A 23237-nucleotide genomic window follows, 5' to 3' on the forward strand; every position below is an offset into this window, starting at 1 on the left:
CAGTAAGACATTGTGCATCACATAACTGATTTGAGCAATAAATGCGTAACCACTTTAGATAATCACTTTAAAGGACACTGCTTAATTATATACTTTTTAGAAATTTCATTTCTAGCTCATATGGGTCCTGGAAACATGAGACTTGAATGGATTTCTTTACTGATTCTGAGTTCCTTTACCTAAAACAATCTGTGAGGTGATGACTTGGACTCAAAATTAAGGCTTTCTCTAATGTGATCATGGTGGCATGGTAAAGGAAATGAAGAATTTTGAATTCAGAACCAGACTTTCCTCTGGATTTTAGTAACAATGGTACATATGTTTTTGCATATCAATGCTGTTTTGAATTCAGTGCTTCTCCCCTGAGAGAGAACTTTGGGTTACTGTATCAATGGATATATATATATATTAAGTTTAAGTATGTGCTTTTATGTGCTTAACTTTGTGTTAGGTATTCTTGGGGGATTTGGCGAGTCATTTAAATTAAAATAAGGCAATTAAGTCTTTGATCTTGTTGGGGAGGGGAATTTTTCTGGCTGGAGTAACATCTGTATAATAAAAGAGAGTAGGTCTGTGTTTAAATCTCTGGTTCTCAGAAGCTGCCATTCAGAGCCAGCCCTTTAACATTAGAGGTACACTTGGACCTTTCAACTCTCACCAGGGACTGATTTCTGACACTTGGGTAGTGTCCTCGTCTCTAGAAGAGGTTCTCAATAATTCTGAGTCTGAGAATCAGTTATGAAGGAGGGCTAAGTACATTTTTGAGGTTCGTGCAAGGAAGACAGGATTATTATCAGGAGCCTGGCTTATGGTCCTTTATTTACCTCTGACTAGCTCTGCGACCTAGCCCAGTTTCCTAATCCATTCATTCATCCTCAGATTTTGTTCTATTAAGTCAAATAGAACCTTTCAGCTGTAGCATTTCTGATTCTGCATTCATTTCAGTTCAGCCCCAAAGCTTACAGTCTCATGAAAAATGTATGAGTCTACATACTTAACTAAACAGTAGAGGGAAATAAAGTTGGGTAAATACAATTTGACCACCTTGTGAAAAACCTTGGAAACTATATAAAAGAGTTTGGACTTAATGTTGGCATTTTAGGTCTTGTGTGCAGAAAGGACATGATCAAAGTGATATTTGAGGAAGAGTAGTTAGGAGTATCTAGGCTATATAGGAGAGTGATTGAAAGCAGGGAGTGTAATCAGTATTCAATAAATGGATGAAATCAGCTAATATTTCTGTTACAGAGAGGAGAACGAGAGCGTGTGCTTAGAATACAGTGCATATATGTTACTATATGTTGGGTCATAATCTCTTGTGATATAATTTAAATGTTAGCATTTGAATTAATAGAAGTCATAAAATTATTTAAAAACTTTACTGTGAGTATAATGTAAAATGAGTGTAGAATGAATAAACTCAGAGGGCGGCAGTTTTAGATTCAGAAAGCATCATCCTTCTATAGGTGGTGTTAGAACTACCTGAGGTGTATCATACAGTGGCTGCTGACATTTCTTATGACATAGCCACATAAAGAGTGAAAATAGGGCTTCCCTGGTGGCGCATTGGTTGAGAATCCACCTGCCGATGCAGGAGACACGGGTTCGTGCCCTGGTCCGGGAAGATCCCACATGCCGTGGAGCAACTAAGCCCGTGAGCCATGGCCGCTGAGCCTGCGCATCCAGAGCCTGTGCTCCGCAACGGGAGAGGCCACAGCAGTGAGAGGCCCGCATACCGCAAAAAAAAAAAAAAAAAAAAAAAAAGAGTGAAAATATTTGTAAGGTACACTGGGGGTGAAGTGTGAGGCTCCTGCGGTGACGGGGGGCAAGCAGATGGGCTCCCCAGGCCCTTACTTGACAGCAGAGGGTCGAGGAGGTCAAGTCTCAGTCTACCGGGGACCAGCCAGGTGTGTCTCAGGAAGCTCTGCTCTAAGCAGCTGCAGAGGCCCAAGGAGAAGAGAATACTTTTCTAGGAAAGGCTCTGTCCCACAGGAAAGCAGGCAGCACACGCTGAGCGACAGAAAGAACTGACCTTCCGTCTGGCCTTGCCCTCAATGACAGACCTCCCCACACCTTCCTCATTTCCCTGAAATCGCAGTGCTCTCCAGTTTCGGTTCCGCATTGTCCTTTATTTACTTTTTCTCACTGCAAGGCCGTGCTCTCTGTTCTACACCACCTTAAAATCCGTACTCTTTTTATCCACCACCAGGAAGGACAGACGCCCTTTGGGAGGGCTGTGCACCTGGCCCCTCCTTCCCACCTGAGTGGCCCCGGGCGGAACGTGCGCACACCTGCGTTGGCCCCCTCACCTCCCAGCCTTGCGGATTCATCCTCGTTCACATGGAGCAAAAACTAGTTTTCTTCTTCGGCTAACAGAATTTTTACATTTCCTTTAGTTCTCAGTGAGTGAGCGAATGCTATTGGTTTGTTTGTTTGGTTTGCGTTGTTGTTATTGTATAAGGTAAAGTATAGGGGATTCCTAAAATATAGTTCAGGGAAACCTGTAAGTCTGGCAACTCATCACTGAAACAACACACAAAAATTTAAGAACACGTTAATGCTAACTCTACAAATATTTCCTTTTTAGGTGGAAAAACTGGTGGATTCGTGGAATTCTTACTCTAACTATGATTTCATTGTTTTTCCTGATCATCTATATGGGATCCTTTATGCTGATGCTTCTTGTAAGTGTTTGCCCAAGTGTCTCTTGCTTTATTTTTCAGCATTGATATTGAAGTAAATTTGAGCATGTCATGAAAAAGAAGGTGGTTCAAGACAGCAGCAAATTTAGTTTCTTTAAGCATCTTCTGGTTCATGAAATGACCTAGACTGATCTTTTCCATTTGCATATTGGCCATTCACTGTGTATCAGGTATACGTGATATTCAGTAGATACACAACTTTGTGTCAGACGTTGCACCAAGCATTAGGTAGAACAGAAACACACACACCACACACGACTTCACCGTATATGACTATTAGCTAGATCCCTGACTTCAGGGCACTCATTCTAATGGCAGAGACATGTAAGTAACCATATGAATAAATGGTGTAGTAAATGAGTGGAATAAACCCCATGATAGATCTTGTTGGAAGAGTACAGTAAAAAAATTACCTCATCCAGTCTGAGAGAGGGATGAGGGAAGACTTCCAGAGGAGGTGATGCAAAAGCTGAGTCATAAAGAAGCACTGGACAGGGGAGGGCATTCCAAGTTGGGGATATCGGGGGCAGGGGTGTAGTAAGGAGAGATTGTGGTCCGTTGGGGGGTTTGTGAGTTATACATGTGGAGAGTGTCTAGGGATGAGACTAGAGAGGCAAGCAAAAGCCATTCTGGGAGTTTGGGATTTTGTTGTATATGGGAAACCCAACAAGTTATGAAGTCAGACACATTTTTTCATCTTTTAATTAATTCATTTAACACATGCTTCAGGATGCCTGCTACATTCCAGGCAGTTCTGGGGAATGATGCAGTCGTGCTGAGAAAAATGCACCTGTGTCTGCCCTCATGGACTGTCTACATATTAAAGAACTGATTAGATATGTAATCATAAACTGCAGTAAGCATTTGAAAAAAATAATTGGATGCTATGAGAGCAAAGAGGGTAGCCAGGAGACTTTCCAGACTTTATCCAGTGCCCAGCATCTGCACTGCAATCTTGAAAGTTGAGTAGGATTCACTGGGGTGAAGGGGAGACCTTGGAGGAAGGATTTTCACAGCAAAGGATTCCCTGTGTATAAAAGCCTTTATATCTAAAGAAATATGAAACACTTGAAGCCCAAAGTGATAGAAGTAAGAAGGAGAACTACATTCGTGACGAACATCACACATTTTCTGGGTGCTGAACATGGTTTAGCAGTGAACAGAGAGGTCCTGCTCTTGGGAATATGTACAGTGTCCCTCCTTTTTATTATTTGTCTCCATCCATCTCAATTGTATTTATGATGTTTAGTTAAGGGAACATGATGGATATACACACACTTGGTACTCAACTGATACTACCTACATGTATTTTAAGGTATTATTTACATTCACAACCCTGACTAGGTCATTTGTATTTTGAGAAGTACACATTGTACCTAGCTTGCATTTGTCTTATAATATCAGCACTCAAAACTGACAAATTCAAGAGAGTTTTATTAAAAACTTACTTCTAGCAAATGATAACTACTATTTTAAGATGGAACTCATACTCATATTCCTGAAAATAAAAGGAGTTTTTTTTCCTTCAGCCTTCTATATACAGTGCTTTAATTGTTGCAGTCACAGCTTGGAATCACACTTTCTAAGTGATGGAGTTGCTAAAGCATATTTCGATTTAAAGGTAGATGTGAACATATAATAGATACAAGAGGTTTCCCCACCCCTTCCTGGAACTCCTATAATAACTGTTTTAATTCATATTATTTAACTTATTTTTATTTATTTATTTTTGTGGTACGCGGGCCTCTCACTGTTGTGGCCTCTCCCGTTGCGGAGCACAGGCTCCGGACGCGCAGGCTCAGCGGCCATGGCTCACGGGCCCAGCCGCTCCGCGGCATGTGGGATCTTCCCGGACTGGGGCACGAACCCGTGTCCCCTGCATCGGCAGGCGGACTCCCGACCACTGCGCCACCAGGGAAGCCCTAACTTATTTTTAAATAGTGCATTAGTTTTTTTCCCATTGTGAGAGTTATAAAAGTATATTGAAATTACTTTGGAAAGTAGATAATTTAAAAAAAAAAATCACCCCAACCCTATCATCAACCACCACAACTCAATTAATACTGCCATTTGATGTATTTCCTTTCATCTTTTTTTCTTTCAAAAGCCATGATTGTAATTATAGTGTGACTAGGATTTTGTATCGTTTTTAAACTAAATATTGAATGTTTTGTGTTGCTCCACAGTCTTTATAGCCATCAGCTTTAATACCTTCATCTCCTCAATGAAATGTAGTACCTCATAAGTTATTTATAGCAGTGTGTTATTTTTAGACATTTGGGTTATATTCTGGTTTTTCTTTATAGTGAATAACATTATCCTAAACATATTAGAATATAAAGCTTTTTCATATGCAGGATTATTTTCTTCAAATAGGTTCCCAGAGTGAAAATAGGCACTTTTATTTGGATAGCACATAGTTCCAGCTCAACATATCTAAATCTGAACTTCTCTTCTATCGCCAGCCATTCTGCATAACTCTATCTACTTTTCCAAGCCTTCCCTGGTGTTGTCCTGTGTTCCCCTCTCTCCCTTAGCTCCCCAGTTTTCTCAAGCACCAAATCCAGTCAGTTCTACCTCCTTGATGTCTCTCATTCCTTATACTCCACCCTCTTTTGCTACTTATCCATACTCATCTGGATGGTGGTATCTTGCCTGCCTTACTGTCTCTTCTCTTGCTGCTCCTCCATTCAGTTCTTTCTACCTCTGTTATCTCCAGACATTCAGGTCTGATCATGTCCTTTCATGATCGGCACCAACTCCTTTGTGCAGCCTTTCATGCTGTTTCCCGTGGCGCTGTGACCAGACTCATCTCACTCTACTTCTCACCCCAGCAGCTCTGGACTACTTGTAGTTCCCTTAACATCCTCCTCTTCTCCTATGTACATGACTCTGTACATCCTTCTCCTTTACCCCAACTGGCCCATCCCCACCCTTACCACAGGTTTTTTTGTCTGCCTGTGCTTATATCCATGTGGCTGTTTCCACATGGTATTGTAGTTGTGTGTGTTCTCCCTGAAAGACTATGCCTCTTTGAGAACAAAAAGCCTGTATTATTTCTCTGAATCTTCAGTAACTAGCAGAGTGGGTATTTACATATTGATTGTTGTTTTTAATGCTCATAACACATTAATCGGGCCAACAGAGTCCTACCAATGAATTGCTGCCAGTATTAATGGCATGGCATATCAATTTCTGTGTGATCACCCAGTTCTTAGTCTATTATTTTGAATTCCCTGTTTTCTATTTTCCCAGCAGTTCCATATTCTATTGGTAAGCTATAAGTGACAACCATATACATATATGTGTGTGATATTAAAAATTCTTTTTTTCTTCTTTCAGTGAAACACCATATATAGTGCTAATGGTTGCTCTTGAACAAATGTATTCATAGAGGTAGCATCAGTTCATTGGATATTCTAAAAGCCCTTGGTTCTATAAATAGCATGACTTTGCCATTTTATCTTAACATCCAGCATTGTCCCCATTCTCAGATTATTATTGTTAAAAAAATGACTTGATGTTATACACAAAGGCTATTTGAAGGACAGTATTTAAATTTCCTCTTGTGTTTATAATATAACACATTGATGAGTTTTTCTTAAAACTATTTGTAATAGGTTGGCATAATATTTTCTTACTGTATGGCTGAGGGGACACAACTACTTTTTTAAAGTATGTCATTGGACATGCGCTAGGTATAGTGGGGAAAAATAGCTTAAGAATACCCTGGCCAGTAGGTTTGGAAAAGCTGATTTATGGTGATCTCAAAAAGAAATCCCAAAGTATATTCTTTGGCAGACTTTGGTTAGCTCTTTCTGTAACGGACCAGATTGTTGTATTTTAGGCTTTAAGGAGCCACATGTGTGTCTGTCATATAATCCTGGTTTTTTATTTTTAACTCTTTAAAAATATAAAATCCATTCTTAACTCCAGGGTTGTACAAAAACAAGCCCTTGGGTATATTCTCTAGAGGTTGAAAAAGTTAGTCTGCCATATTCACAAAGGTTTGAATCTCTTAGTCTATGGTGATGAGTGTTCAGCCTGCCATTTGCTCTTTGAGTCTTGGAATTGTCTTAAGCCAAACACTGGATATGATGCTACAGTCTCAGAAATTACCTTTACCCAGATTGGTGGATTTAGCAGTTTGAAGGACAGCTACATAGACCATCAAAGACGGATTCTTGAATATAAATGTATTGGACACTTTGCAGACAGAACCGCATGGGCTCACTTGACTGGCCAGCGGGGCTGCAGCTATAGAAGGCTGCTTATAATTTGTCAAGGAAGCACTGCTTGGGTTGATCAGAGATGTGTGTAGCTGGCTGTGGGAGAGTTGGCATGGAGGGAAGAATGAAAAGCTCATGCCCAAACCCCTGGGTGACTGGGTAAAGATATTTTAGCCATTTGTCCTGATAGTATCTTTATCCTTGGCAAGAATACCAGGTTGTATGGTTAAAAATATATACAAGCAAACTTTCACTTATGATCATTTTCCTAGGATAACTCAAGAAACAAAATGGACGGAAAGACCATCCATCTTGAGATGGACAACCACAAGAAATGAAGCAGTAATGCGGGATAAAGCCTAGTCAGCTGTGACCCCAATCAGACTATACCCTCAAACTCTAAACTACAATGCCACCTCCTACCCCGGGAAGGATCTCTCAAACTTTTTGAATAAAACGTTGTTTTGCTTGCCTCTTTGGGATATATCACTTGATTATAGAGAAGTTGAATACTGAATTTTTGCTGCTGATATTTAGGCTAACTAAAAGTGGGTAGGCTGAAGATTTTTAAAATACATGTGACAACATGCTACTTATTAAATAACTAACCATAAATGTATATATTGAGAAATGTATATTAATGTTTTCTCTTGGTTTCAGGTTCTAGGCATCCAAGTGAAATGCTTCCATGAAATTATCACTATAGGTTACAGAGTCTATCGTTCCTATGACCTACCTTGGTTTAGAACACTAAGCTGGTAAGTGACTTAAAACTGTTTCAGATATGAAAATCTGGTTCTTTTCTAAAGTTTGTAAGGAAGCATCCTGATCAATCAGTATCTACACGGTTGACCTTATAGATTGATTTTAAAGAAATATAAATTAAAAGAATGAAATTGAATTTTGAAAGAAAGAAATTACCTTTAACTCTCCCATTTCAACACAACTATTTTCATATCTCATCTTTCACTCTTTGTAGAGATACCTGATTTAAACTGAATATAAACACTATTCTTGTGTTCTTTTTAAAAACCTCAGCATTATATTCAACACATTTTTATATCCTTTATAATTACAATTTTAAGTTTCATTTTGTAAAATGTTATGAATATGTGTAATCTTTTGCCTTATTTCCCCTCAGTTGATATGAGACCACACACACAATTTGATAATTTCTACAGACTTAAAGATGAGATATGAAAATAGTTATGTGTTTGTTTTGTTTTGTTTTGTCTTTTTTTTTTTTTGAGTGATCAGTGGTCTAATTCAGGACGGGAAAGCCCAAGTTGAATGTCTGTCTTCCTCCTCCCCTGCCATCCCCATCCCTGCAGGCTGGCCCACCTTCTCCAAATTCCCCATAGGCCCCAGGATGCCGGCCAGGGGGTGGGGAGGCAGGGCAGTGAGAGGGGGGATGACCTCACCTTTGCTGCTTCTGGTTTGGTCTCCTCTAGGCCCTGGGCCCTGTGACATGCAACAAGGAGGGTATAGTCAGAGGGAGGAGGAAGACTGTGGGGTCAGTGCGTAAGGGGCCCTGCTAAATATTTCAGGGCAGTTACCAGCCTCTGAAATATTGTATATGTACAAATGCATGTAAAATTAGTAAATAAAAAATCACCAAATAATTTAAAGCTTTATATATTTTTAAAACTTTCTAGGTTTCTTAGTTATCAGGACCTTGACCATGAAGCATAATAATATGATAGTTCATAATTAACCTAACAGGCCCTGTCTTTGAATATAGTTGTTTGATTAGTATCAGCCATAGGGGCCAGTGTCTTCTTATAACAAACGAATCACTTTTTGGGTTTACAGTAGTCGAAAACAGTTTCTTGGTTTTGTTAAAACTTAATTTTTCCTTCTGGAAAGTTTCTTCATGAGTGGCAGTGTGTACAGGGAGTGTTAGGTAGATTAAGTAGTCGGAGAGTAATTAAAAGCTAAACCGTGCAGGACTGATTTTAAGTGTAGGGGGAAGAAAAAGGTAGGTCAAGATGGGCTCCACTGGTTGTAGAGGCTTCTTGGAGAAGGGGAGAGAGAAACTGTTACTTGAAATAAAGACAGGCTTTGGCTAGAGAAGAGTGTTCTGGGTTGCGGAAGCAGCACCCATCAGGTTTCAGATGTGGGACAGAGGAGGCCTGTGCGACAGATGGTGAGATCTTCCTGGCCCTCCTGAGCAGAAGGTGTGTATTTATTAGGGAGTAGTGGCCAGAAAGCTGGATTGGTGGCTGGAGTAGGCTTTGACAACCTTACAGAGGCGACACAGGCAGTTTCCATGGTAGGAGAGAGAAAAAAGGTAATACAGCTGATAACAATGAAAATACTTCCCTTTGGGAACAGTGGGGTGTAATTCCATTCATGAGAACCAGAGGGAAACCACCCCTTTCATCTTCTACTGCCCTCCTGGCTGCCTAGGACTCTGCCCTTCTAAGGAGGAGTCCGGGAGGAACCCTAAAGCAGTGTTTCTCAGCCTTTTTTTTCTGGCTCACACATGCTCCCATCAGCAAAATCTCATGGGTTCAACTTCTCCCCAGGGACAAAGATTATACCAGAACTGGGAGAAGGGACAGGCCATTTATCAAGTTTTTAAAGTTTTTCCCAGAGATTTTTACCTGCTGCTGGCTCCGTTCCCCACAGCTACCGTTTTTGAGTCACTGCTCAACTAGAGTGCATCTGGAACATTGGCCAGAGGGGGCAAGACCCCAGTGTGTGCAGGGCAGGAGGGTGGAGGTTAGAGGTCAAATTACCTCTACCTTCTTTTCCTGTAGATCTTCCCTAGGGCAGGTGGGAATTTGGCTTAGGATCTTTACAAAGCAGTAGACCTGTGAGTAGCTGGGAGTGAATTTTCATTATATACTAATGCTCTGTGTGTGTGTGTGTGTCTGTGTGTGTGTGTGTGTGTGTCTGTGAGCATAGGAGAGAGAGTGAGTGTATGTCTAGTATTTTCTACACTGTTTCCTAATTATCTGTCTCTGGCATTTAGATATTGAGCTAAATAAAGGCATGAACTATTCAGTAAATTTTTGTTGACTGATAAGTTTGAAATTAAGTTTAAAACAGGGAAAAAAGCATTTTGGTGGAATATATCATGAACCGGTCTTCTCGACTTGGTTTTGAACTTTGTGTCATCATCAAACTGTAGAAAATAGTTTCGTTGAATTTGAGGGGAAAAAAATTTCAAATCTAAAGAAGCTAACTGTTTTAAAATTATAGGTACTTTCTACTGTGTGTAAACTACTTTTTCTATGGAGAGACTGTAGCTGATTATTTTGCTACATTTGTTCAAAGAGAAGAGCAACTTCAGTTCCTCATTCGCTACCACAGGTTTATATCATTTGCCCTCTATCTGGCAGGTAAGTTAAGGAAAAAAGTCTTTATTGATATGTAGCCAATATATGTTACATGCTTATTTTTATTTTTTATTTAAATTTATAACATCCTTTATTTGTTACATTTTAATCCAGCTTCTCTTTTTAAAATGTCTCATATATAAAGCTATTTCTTTCATCACAGTCTTAAGCAGTAGTCCCTCCCTAATGGTGGTTTAAAAAAAAGTACTTGCTTAATAGTCACTCCATATATTTGAAAATTTTCTTCACAAATTGTAGTAAAGGCACTTTAAAATATATGGGTTATTTACCAAGTATAATTTACAAAGAAACTTTCACATATGTATTTATTGCTTTATTTGTTCCTAGGAAATAGAGTTTTCATATAGAATTATTCAGGGTACTTAGTTTTCCTGACATGGTTTATTATATATTCATTTATATATATATATAAAATATACGTATTTGTTTATAGTAGGCTATGCCACATGTTTTAATGATTTTAAGATTAAGAATCAGATACTTAGGATAACATTAGAATTAATAGATTTGTTTTCCATTAAAGTTTACCAATCGTAAAAGAAATTTCTAAGAAATTGATTTAGATATGTACTGTTTAAAAATCAGATTGCCAGTATGAATCCTGGTTCCACCATTTACTAACTGAATAAACTTTGGGAAATTTAATTAATTTACCTGTGCCTCAGTTTCTTTGTCAAGCACTTAGAACAGTACCTGGTACTATTTAAGTATTTATCATTATCATTATTTCCACTTTTAAAGGAGGAAATGAAATTTATTTGTGAGTTTTCACTTTAGCTTTTAATAGTTACTGTTTTAGCTATTAGGAGTTTCTCGTAAATAAATTCTTCTCCAGTTAATACAATTTTGGAAACTGAATACAATATGGATGACTTCCATTTCTCATTAAAAAATATATATATATGTGGGGAAGAATGGCCAGCCCTTTAAAAGTATGTCATTTATATTCAGTAATCATGATCTTTTTCATGGTGTTCAATTTTAATAAACACCCCTGCAGATCTTGGTCTCTGTTTTATTTCTGATTCTAGGAAGCCAGAGAATGAAATACAATCTAAAATGATAATGGTGATTTTCAGAGAATCATTTTTGGGGCAGGGGAACCTACATTTTCCAAAGAAATTGCCTGTTTTACATTCAGGTTTTTTGTTAAGTCCAGTTTTCTCAGTCCATTACTTAATTTTTTTTAATTATAAATGATATGTCTAAAATACATTCTTGGAAATAGATATTGAATGTAGATATCTTCATTCTTGGAAATAGATATTGAAAAGTATTTTTGTTCTTTCAAGGGCAAAAGAAGTTATTCATTCTAAGGTAGTTATTTCATTTTAAGTTCTAATCAGTTTAGAAGAATCATGATTATAGAGAGATTAATTATAACTGCTAACAGCTAAAATTTTGGAGAATAATATGCCTGACTCTGATTTTATGTTCATTAAACCTCATCTGTGACATTTTTTTCATGGTAGAAAGAAACTTTGTATAGTTTCTCTTATCAAACAAACACGTTTTATTCATTTTGTTAAATGTAAGGTAAATTCTGGGATGGCTTCTTTACTATTACAGGAGAGAAGCATACTGTACCTTCTTAGTCTATATTTTTACTGGTAAGACTTCTTATTAGCAAGAAAAGTGTCTGTAATAACAATAACTTTATTTCGTATATAATTATTCTTATAATTACTTAATAGTAAAATTGTGATTAATTAAAATATAAATCATTAACGTATGTCCATTAGTTTAAAAATCTGATAATGTCGGGCTTCCCTGGTGGCGCAGTGGTGGGAGTCCGCCTGCCGATGCAGGGGACGCGGGTTCGTGCCCCGGTTCGGGAAGATCCCACATGCCGCGGAGCGGCTGGGCCCGTGAGCCATGGCCACTGAGCCTGCGCGTCCGGAGCCTGTGCTCCGCAACGGGAGAGCCCACAACAGTGAGAGGCCGGTGTAATGCAAACCACCGCCCCACTGCAAAAAAAAAAAAAAAAAAAACAAACAAAAAATCTGATAATGTCAAAAGAATCTGATGTTATTGTTAATGTAAACAATAACCCTGCACCCCAACACTTGCAGATTGTTTTCATTTTTCTAAGTAATATGCCTATTTCTTAATTTATTTAGGCATTATCTATTGACTTCCTGTAATAACCTCTCTCTCCTTCTCCACACTCAGTTTTTTATTGTCATTATTTATATTATTAAATAGGTACCTAAAGTATCACTTCCTATAGAGCCAAATAGTATCTTTGATTACATTTCCATTCTTTTACAGCTTTTTGCTTTTCCTGTCCTTAATAGCTGCTCTTTACCTTTTCTTTTCCACATTCATAAGTTTCTGTGTAGGAATCCTTAATTTTCCTTTTGAGTCTGTCCCATGTCTGTTGGTCATTTTTTCAGATGTTCACAGAGATCAGAGAGTTGATTAGTTCCCGTTTTTCCTGGTGACCTTTATCCCAGGGACATCTGGGCTCCTGTTTCTGTTTGGACTGGCTGCTTGAAGGCCTGCTGTCAGCTGTCCCCTCATGATTTAGCTTTTCCTGTGTCTTCCAATTTCTAGGATAACACCCTCATTCTGCTACAGCATAGCCTCTAATAGTTTCCTATGAAATGTGCTTAGAAGGTAAATGTTTTATGTTCATACATTTCTAATAATATCTTTGTTCTGTTCTCACAGTTGACTGCTTTGGCTAGGGTTCCACTTACGAGTAGTAGACTTGTACTTAGTCCTCTAGTTTAGAAGCCCAAGCCTTAACCTTGCCTTCCAGTGAGCCTTTCCTGTTCAGTTTTCTCTAGAAAATACTTATCCTTGTCCCTGATTTCTCAGATCTGCTGGAAGTCATCCAGTCGGTTTTCCAGCTTCCAAATTTTGTAGCCATTTTTCTTCTTTTTTCCTTGACATTTCTTCAATTCTCTTTGCTCTGTAGGTTTTTGCCTTAATTTCTTTTAACATGATTTAGTGGGCTACCAGAACGGAAGAGAAAGAAATGTAATACATGAACAATTGGCCATTTAAAAACAGAAATCCTTGATTAGTATTTTATTTTTCCCTTGGCTTAAAACAACAACTAATTTTTTTCTCCTCGTCCTGTGGATTGACTGATCTTCACTGGGCAGTTCTAACTTAGGGCCTCCCCTCCGGTTGCAGTCAGATGGCGGTAGTGCTGGTCATGTGTGTCCTAAGTGGGCTAGACATCCAAGGTGACTCACTCTCACGGGCACGGTTGGTGCTGGCTGGTGACCCGGGCACCCGAGTGTGGGCTCTCCATGGGGCTTGGCTCTCTCAGCACCACGCCTGAGTTCTGAATAGGGAGGGCGCCAAAAGCCAAGTATCTCAAGAGTCCTTACCTAGGATGGTTTTTTAAAACTAGTTTTTAAAAATGAAAACATGATATGTTCCCACAGTAAAAATTCGGGCTGAAAAGGAATATTCCGTGATATCTCCCTCCCCACTCAGAGCCTTACTTACTTTTTCCAGGGACTTCCTACCACTATTCAGACATTATTTGAATATTCAAGCTTATATGTTTATATCCTCCTTCCCTCATTTTTGTACACAAATGAGAGCAGACCACCTGTTTTTTCTCACTTAATATAGCTTATTTGTGGTTTTATATTGGCACATCTAAGCTTATCTCACTTTTTCCATATCTGCAGTTACATCTGATGTGCATAGAGCAAAATCTGATGGGGAGCATGTCAGAAAATAAGGCAACTACTGTTTCCTTGCTTTGCATTTTCTCTCACTTATACTTGAAAATAACTTCTCAATTGAGAGGGTAAAGACAATGTAATTTATTTTCTTTCTTGTTTCTTTTTATAACATTGTATACATGATAGCCTCCCAACCAACCCTTTTCAGTCATTGTTTCTTCATTCCCTAAAATTTCTGACTCTACTTTTATAAAACAAAATCAGTTGTTTCTTCTTTTTTCTGATTTCCACCGTGGACATAGCTTACCACTTGCTCTTTTATAGAATCATGGAAGCTTATTGAAAGTCATCGGTGTTGTTCTTTCAACAAACATTTGAGTGCTTTCCAAGTGCCAGTACTGTTGAGGTACAGTCGTGTTGAGGATACAAAGGGAAATAGGCTGGTAGCGTGCCTTCCAGGGTCTTGCAACTGCTGAGACACATGTCCCCTAGTTCATTGCTGGAATGTGAACAAGGACCTCTAAGAGCATAAAGAAGGGGAAGGAGGACCTTCTTGCTTTGCTAGGGTGGGAAGGCCATAGAACACCTTGAAGAAGAGATGACAGGTGTCGTGAGAAGCAAAGAACAATCAGGTGTTTGCCAGGTGGACAGAAGGAAAGGGCATTCCAGGAGGAGGGAACAGCTGTACAGTCTTGAGAATGAGAGAGGGTGGCATGTTCGGGAACAGTGAGAGGCAGTGAAGGTTGCAGAGGTAAGCAGGAGCCCCATCTTGAGAAGCTTTGTGTATTGTGGGAAGAGTTTGGGCTTTATCCCAGGAAAACCCCTGGAGGATTTTAAGCTAAGAGATGGTATAACCAGATCTGTAATTAAATGAAGGATGAGTCGGGTAACGTTAATAGGGTGACAAGATAGGAATCTGTTGCTCTAATTCATACTAAATATAATGTAGGCTTGGCCTGAGGTTTATATTTAATACTAAGAGGGTTATAAATTTTAAAAAATTATGGGGGGGCTTCCCTGGTGGCACAGTGGTTGAGAATCCGCCTGCCGATGCAGGGGACACGGGTTTGTGCCCCGGTCCGGGAAGATCCCACATGCCGCGGAGCGGCTGGGCCCGTGAGCCACGGCTGCTGAGCCTGCGCGTCCGGAGCCTGTGCTCTGCAACGGGAGGGGCCACAACAGTGAGATGCCCGCGTACCGTAAAAAGAAAAAACAAAAATAAAACTTATGGGACTTCCCTGGCGGTCCAGTGGTTAAGACTCCAAGCTCCCACTGCAGGGAGCGGTTGTTCAATCCCTAGTTGGGGAACTAAGATCCCATATGCTGCTTGGATGGCCAAAAAATTTTTTAAAAAAATTAAAATACTGTGGGCTGATCTTAGAAACCAACTGCTGTTTATGATAGTCTAGAAAAATTGCTTTTGTATCCCAAATTATTGGCTTGAAATGTACTCTTTGTTGAGATAATTATGTATTTCCATGTAGTTTTAAGAAATAATAGAGAATCCCTTATGCACTTTGCCTAGTTTCCACCAATGGTAATATTTTGAAAAATTACAGTGTAACATAACACCAGGATATTGACATTATTACAGGCTTACAAATGTATTTTTAAGGCACAACTTTTTTTTTTTTAAGTATAGTTGATTTACAGTGTTGTGTTAGTTTCTGGTGTACATCAAAGTGATTCATATATAAATTCTTTTTCATGTTCTTTTCCATTTTGGTTTGTTACAGGGTATTGAATATAGTTGCCTGTGTTATACAGTTGGCCGTGGTTGTTTATCTATTTTATATATATTTTATAGATTGCATCTGCTAACCCCCAAATCCTAATTTATCCCTTCCCCACCCCTTTTCCCCTTTGGTAACTGTAAGTTTGTTTTTTATGTCTGTGAGTCTATTTCTGTAAAACACAACTTTGTAGTAAGCTAGGGGCTACTGGGATAAGAGATGAATCTTCCAATATAAATTATTCATAGTGTTCTATATCTGTTATCATTTTATATGTGTATTAAATATGGTCCTGTTAAATGACCATAAGCACTCACTTTGTGTTTCTCTTGTTTTTTTAATTTCCAGTGCCTAGCACAGGGTTTGGCATTTAGGTTCCCAATACACATTTACCAGATGAATGATCAAGAGGCTGAGAACATGTACATCCACACACAGTGTTTTTAGAGAGATTTTTTTTTCAGCATCAGTGTTTTGGTTGCTGGGTCTTGAGGCCTCATTGGTGATTCTTGAAGTGATTAGGAACATTCATCAGCTTAGTCTAGCAAATGAAGGTAGACTTTAAAACAGGAGTGAGGAAATAGAAAGTGTGCTCTATTGAGATATTTGTACCTTTCTCTCAAATTATGCTGATAAAAATCTCTGGAATTCTTCTCGTTAAACAGCATTCCAAGGGCCCGGTCCAAATTTTAGTTCTGCAGTGGTCAAATGACTTTTATAGGTCTTAGTAGATTTAAAAAGCAGAACAACACAAGGTCTTTCATTGACGTTGAATTTTATTAAAATAAAATGTATGTATATCCAGGTCTGACCCACTCACCAAGGCCCACCACATTAAATGACTTGTTTAATATTATACCAGATGACTCACTGACTAGGACCTGGAAGTCCTTCTGACACTTAGATAATTTTGTTGTAAAATGAATTTGAGTGATAGCAGAAAGAAAATTATAGGAACAACATTTTCTCTAGAGTCTGTATATATTTTAAAAAGATCTTCGGGCCTTGGATTTGGGGCTCTTTAGAAACCAGAGCAACTATGTGATTACATGTCTAGTAATGATGGGTGAATAAGCTTAAGTTGTTGGACCCTTAATATCATCATCTTAAGATCTCTTTATCCAACTAGTGATAGGCATATTAAAGGCGTATTAAGTTTAGTGGTTTTTTGTTTTGTTTTGTTTTGTTTTTGCTTGTATTTGTGCATGGCTAACTGTTTTGACTTCTTTTTAAAAACCCTTAAGGGTAAGTTATGACTTGAATATAATACTTTGAATTCAAGAAAAATCAATGGACATATAAGATTAAATTATAGCTAAAATTAATGCATGATTAAGAATTTTTTTCCAAATATCCTGAATATCTTTTATCTCAAAGGATGTTGATGAAATCTTTGAAACATGTCACAAACAACTGTTCATAAAGGACTGTATCTTCAAAACCACTTACAGTTTTTAAATTAAGATGATTAGAATCTATACACGTCAGTCTTGTTCTATACCTTAAACTCACCATTGCAGATTAAAAGAAAACTTTTCTCTATCTTAGCTAATATAATGGTTGGTTTGTGTGAATTTCTACAGTGCATGTTCAAACTTTTTTAAAACAACTCAGTTGTATTCTAGTGGCTGAATATGGGCACACATAATGCAGTGTGCTTCTGAATTTGTTGAACATGATGTTTGAAATGTTTTGGAGTTTGATTAGTTAGGGAAGTACAATGAAAAATACAGCCATGTGAAAGAGTAAAGGATGAGTCAGTAAGCTCCAGTATTTAATCCTGGGTCCATCTTAGTTTGTTTTTTGAGTTAAGGACTGCATGTGTTTACTGAATTGGTTAATCACCAATAAGAAATTTTAAAAATAACTTGATTATTTCTTTATATTTTCCTGTCTCTTCAACTAGATTATGAGCTCCTTAAGTGGAATGACTATCTTATCCATTTTTTTTTGTATTGTTAGTATTTTTTGTATTTTTTTGTATCTTGTGTCTGGTGCATCTAAAGTGCTCCATAAATATTTTTTGATGGATCCTAATGACTCTCAAGAGTCTCGAGGTTCCATAAACTATCATCAGCAGGATTCAGGTTAAGAGTGATTTGAAATTTCTCAGACCCATGTTATAATAATTACAGTAAAACATAATACTCTTAATAATTTCATTATGTACAAACAGTATTTGTGTTTCTGTTTATATCCTGCAAATTTATTACCATAACATTTTACTAAATAAAAATTCTACCTAATGAAATGAAATCTAATAATTATATACTAAATAATGGGAGGCAATATGAAGCACTTTTTGCCCAATATATCAGTAAAGTTCTAAAGATAATTATTTTTTTACAGAAGTAGATACTGGAAATGCATAAGCCAAGTTCAATTTCAGCTACCCATGCATTCCATTCTGCAATATCTGTAGAGAGTTCTCTAAGATAGAAAATGAACTATCACCTAATCTATCCATATGAAATAAGTACTAGACTTTGTATATCTAAGTTATACTTACCAAGGCAATTCTACCCACTAGAGTAAGCAAGGTTGATACTACTCTGACCAGAGCAAAGAATCAAACAGCAGCTGCCGGCAGCTATTTTTTGATGACCGATTTGTAATGTCAGTGTAAAGGATGATGATAAAGGAAGAGAATGCACACTGGCTCCCAGATCCTACCTCACCTCCTATTTGTCACCTATAGAATCTAACTGATTGAACTGCAAAAGAAATATGGAAACATTCTCCGAGTAGAGGCAAACTGACAGCCATATGTCACTTTCTTGAGAAAAAGAAAGGAAGCAAGGTGGGGCAGGGGGAGATTAAAACATGGAATTCATGGCACTGAAATACCAGTAGCATAAAAGACCTCTTTAAAAATCATTGCTTTTAAAAATCTCTTCAATAGCAGGTAGATTTATTTTTTGGCTTAAGGAATAATGAAATTTCTATGCTGCTTTATGCCATTGGTCCATGGTTAAAGGTGAATGTAGATTGGACTTGGTTCAGAGGCTCATGGGGTAAAAGCAAAGCAGAGGCAAGACAGATGCCTCTGTCCAAACGGACCTCTCTAGCTCTCCCAGCACAGCCTCAGGAACCTCTCAACATCATTAACTATGAATTACCTCTTCACAAATACTTTGGTTTGTCTCTTTCTTGAAATTATATAATACCATTCACCCTTAAGCATTTCTTCAAATAAAATTACCAGCAGACCTATTCAATACTTTCCTAATGATGATTTTTATCCAGGACAGTCTTGGCAACTCACTTTTACCTGATCCAATTTCACTGTTAAATCAACCAGTAGCAATGCAGCTGTTTAGGGTGCTCTAATGAAGGATATAATTATCTGACTCCTAGATACATTAAAATAATACAGTTCTCTGAATGTGGAAGAGGAGGATGTAGTGTTTTCCTAGCATATCTAAGTTAAATATTATTTTCAAAGAAAAACAATCGAAAAAAGAAACATAAGTTTACTTTTTCATTGACAACCATCTAGCTATGTGTATATTTTATGTTTAACCGTGTAAAAATACATACATGCTATATTTCAATAAATCTATGGAAAGGATAACTTTATACATTTAGATCCATAGTTTTACTTTTTCCCCAATTAACAAAGAACATTTGTACAGTTTTATTTCCAATTAAAATCATACGATTTGTTACAGTATTGTAAACAAAAGTATTCATTGAAAAAGTTTCCTAACATACAGTTTTTTTTTTTGCGGTATGCGAACCTCTCACTGTTGTGGCCTCTCCCGTTGCGGAGCACAGGCTCCGGACGCGCAGGCCTAGCGGCCATGGCTCACGGGCTTAGTTGCTCCGCGGCATGTGGGATCTTCCCGGACCAGGGCACGAACCCGTGTCTCCTGCATCGGCAGGCGGATTCTCAACCACTGCGCCACCAGGGAAGCTCCCTAACATACAGTTCTTGATATATAATTATGTTTAGTTACACTTACTGATCACCATTTATATAAACAGCACTGTGCTGTCCATGCAAAGGTGTGTATATCCTGTTGCCCAGTATCAAGGAGTTCCCAGGTGGTTAGGGAGAGCCAGTTACCCAAGATTACAGACAATTATATTCAAAAAGAACAAAAAAGAATGAGATTTCTAAAGCAGTCAGGAGAAGTGAAGGGAAAAAAAGACATTAAAAAGTCCAAAAGATAGGATAGAGGAAATTTCTGAAAAAATGGAAATCAGATACACAAAGGACTTTATTAATTTACTGGGGATCACGGGGCTAGAAAAGAGTTAAACCCTTAGATCCTAAGGGTTTGATGGATTGACTAGCAAATAAATTTTAGTGAACTGAAATTCAGGATCTGTTTTTCCATGTCCACACATTAGCAAGGGACTAATTCACTTAATTAATGCAGGAGATGTTTATTGAATTTATGCCATGGACTATATTAGGCATTTTGGAGAATACAGGATCATTTCCCTCAAGAAACTTACTTAAAATTCTTAATAGAAGAGCAGGAGAGAGAGTGTATGAGTGAGTAGCTAAAGTATAGCTAGATGTGGTATAGAAATTTGGCTTATATGAGCTCAGTGAATCTTAAACTTTGTAACAAATTATACAACAAGCCATGTTTTTTGTTCTTGAACAGGTTTCTGCATGTTTGTGCTGAGCTTGGTGAAGAAACATTATCGTCTGCAGTTTTATATGGTGTGTATTACCATTATTCTGTAGTCACTATATGTAATAAAAACCATCTTTATTTTTTTCTGTAGTGAGAAGATATAATCTAATCTGCTAGTTGCCTAAATGTGAGGGATATTTGAATTTTGGATTACTATTATATATAAAAAGTTGCTGAAAATTTTTTGAGGATTTAAAAATTTTAACTGTTTCCAAAGTTTTCCTAAAACCTTTTTCTTTGAATATTTTCAAAGGCTATAAAATTAAATTCAAGTATTTGGGTTCCCTAAATTTGTAGAAATTTGAGGTGTTTCCACAGTCTCCTATGAATAGTTAGTAAGTCTTGGAAACATCTACAATCTTTTTGTATGGAAAGTAGCAACGTTTACTTGCTCTTAGCCTGGGCATAACGGGAACAGAGCTTACATTTTCTTGGCAGCTGTGGTTAGTTATACAGTCACATGATTCTTTGTGGCCAAAGATATTTCATTCAGTGTATCACTGAACAGTGTTCAGTGTTTTATGAAGTTTATCATCGTACATGATGACCTTCTCTTATTTCCTTAAAAGGTAGCTAATTATAAGACTGTGAAATGCAAAATGTGGTATTTAGATCTGTGAATTCATGTATTAGTAAGGCTTGTTTTGGATTTGTGGTATATTTCCTATTTTTCATGCTGTGCTTTTTCCCAGTAAGACATCCTGCTGAGCACCATAGCTGGGAAATTGTAGTATTTCTTACATTTCTAATTTCTGTGGGTCTTGAGAGGAAAGAGTAAAATTCTCCGTGAAAATCTAGAAACCATCAAAACAAATTAGAAATCCTAGAATCTGCTATGAAAATATAAATGGTTCCTATTGGAAAAAAATCATTTATGCATTTGGAAGCAATCAGGGTAGAAGAGAATTGGATTGTTTAAGCAGATGAAAATTAAAAAAAAAAACCCAACCAATATATTTTTTGCTGAAATGGAAAATAGGTTTATTTTGAATAAATCAAAATCCTAAGAATTTTGAGAAGTCATAACTTCCAATAAAAATTATGAGACTAGTACATAGAATTATTAGCGCTTTTTGTTCACAATTTGCTCATACTAATGATGTTAAAAGTAGTTAAGGGGCTTCCCTGGTGGTGCAGTGGTTGAGAGTCCGCCTGCCAATGCAGGGGACACGGGTTCGTGCCCCGGTGCGGGAAGATCCCACATGCCGCAGAGCGGCTGGGCGCGTGAGCCATGGCTGCTGAGCCTGCATGTCCGGAGCCCGTGCTCCGCAACGGGAGAGGCCCAAATACCACAAAAAAAAAAAAAAAAAAGTAGTTAAAGTGGCCATCTCTCAGGCTAGATGGAATTGATGAAACACAGAGGACTTTGAAAATTTGAAATGGAGTACTGTCATTGCACAGAGCTGTGAAGATCAACTTTCAAGTATGAAAAGATTGAGTTTAAGGGCAATTGATCCCTGCTGGTTTGAATCATTTGAAGTTAGAAATAACTCTTTATGGGAAAATGGTACCATAGTGAACTCAGAGAAAAATCGTTTTTAGCATTTCTAATAACTAGAGAATGCATCCAGAGTAGAGTTTTAGCTCCTATCTAAATGCCATAGCAACACCATAAACTTCTCATTATCATTTTAATCTCATGATTCAAGATTATGGTTTATTTTTTAATATGTCTTTTTCAAACTTAGTAGTGTATCTCAGTGTTATTAGCATTCCATTTGTGTATAAATTAAGGTTACTTTGTTAAATGTGTTCATGGTTCAGATCTCAGTAGGCACCAAAATTAATGTAATTTACTAACGGCCTTTATTTTGTATGACCTTATCTTATGAAATGTGACCAACAGTCATGCTAGAAATTTGTGTTTCAAAATTGCTTGGTGGGCTGCACTGATCCGTTGTGTTCACTAATTGTTGTATTGTTGTGCTATTAACAGTTCGCATGGACTCATGTCACTTTACTGATAACAGTTACTCAGTCACATCTTGTCATCCAAAATCTGTTTGAAGGCATGATATGGTAAGGGGACAGTATTATGCTGCTTTATATTTACATCATAGCACTTTTAAAGCTCTTTTACATTGGACAGTGTCTTACAGATTTCTACTAAAATGTACTATTTGTTGTTGCTCTATCGATTAAAGTAGCTTACTGAGTTTTGCTTACTGTTTGACAACTGAAGACAAATGCTTTGTTAACAACTGGAAAACTTCCTTATTCAGGTTTCAAATAAAATACAGGAAGTCCTCATAAAAGCACCAAACAATTAATTACATTTTCAGGTGTTACTACACTTTAATATGACTTTTTTTAAAAAACAAAGAATTGCATTTAAAAAGTGTATTGTTTACGTGGGATGCGGGAAAAAAAGAAAAAAGGGAAAGTTTGCTTTTCGGCAAACAACGTGAAAGTTGGGTAAGTTCTACTCTGCCTTTGTAATAGGAGTTGGTGTCCAGATTTTGGGTATTTGGAGTTACTTGCTGTATAAGCAGTGGGTTGCAGATTCAGAAAGCATTTTTATCAGTTAAAAATTAGCTTAAATTATAACAATTATTATAAATTAAAAATGAGTGGAGAAAAACTTAAGATTTTAAGAAATCTGACTATATTTTCTCCACATTCTTTTAAAATACAGTAATTAAAATCTTCTATAATTGATGGGTTTATTCAAGATAAATTTGTTCCCTTGACAGGTTTGTGTTTTTTTAACCAAGATATGTACGTGTGTGTAAACAAGTGGAATCATTTTAAGATCGTCTTCCATATACAAACTTGTAGTTGATGGGAGGAAGTTACTGAAATTAGTAGGTTCTGTACAGTTAGTAGGGTTTTAATGTAACTGCAGGCTAAGATAGTATTAAAATTGATAATTTTTCCTGAAAGAGTTTGTATCAAGAGCTTGGTGT

At 37.5% G+C, this 23237-nt stretch overlaps 1 protein-coding gene across 7 annotated transcripts in view; it reads left to right on the forward strand.

Moving 5' to 3' along the window:
- The window catches only part of CDS1 (CDP-diacylglycerol synthase 1), a 73316-nt gene that overhangs the window by 31074 nt on the left and 19005 nt on the right, over positions 1-23237 (forward strand). For all 7 annotated transcript variants that reach the window (XM_059066420.2, XM_067035981.1, XM_067035980.1 and 4 more), the window contains 5 exons: positions 2588-2684; positions 7592-7689; positions 10139-10278; positions 20299-20357; positions 22268-22350. In XM_059066420.2, the coding sequence (XP_058922403.2) occupies positions 2588-2684; positions 7592-7689; positions 10139-10278; positions 20299-20357; positions 22268-22350 (477 nt within the window). The remainder of the gene's footprint in view (positions 1-2587; positions 2685-7591; positions 7690-10138; positions 10279-20298; positions 20358-22267; positions 22351-23237) is intronic.

The sequence above is a fragment of the Kogia breviceps genome, chromosome 6 (assembly GCF_026419965.1).
Source record: "Kogia breviceps isolate mKogBre1 chromosome 6, mKogBre1 haplotype 1, whole genome shotgun sequence".
Classification (NCBI taxonomy): Eukaryota; Metazoa; Chordata; class Mammalia; order Artiodactyla; family Physeteridae; genus Kogia; species Kogia breviceps.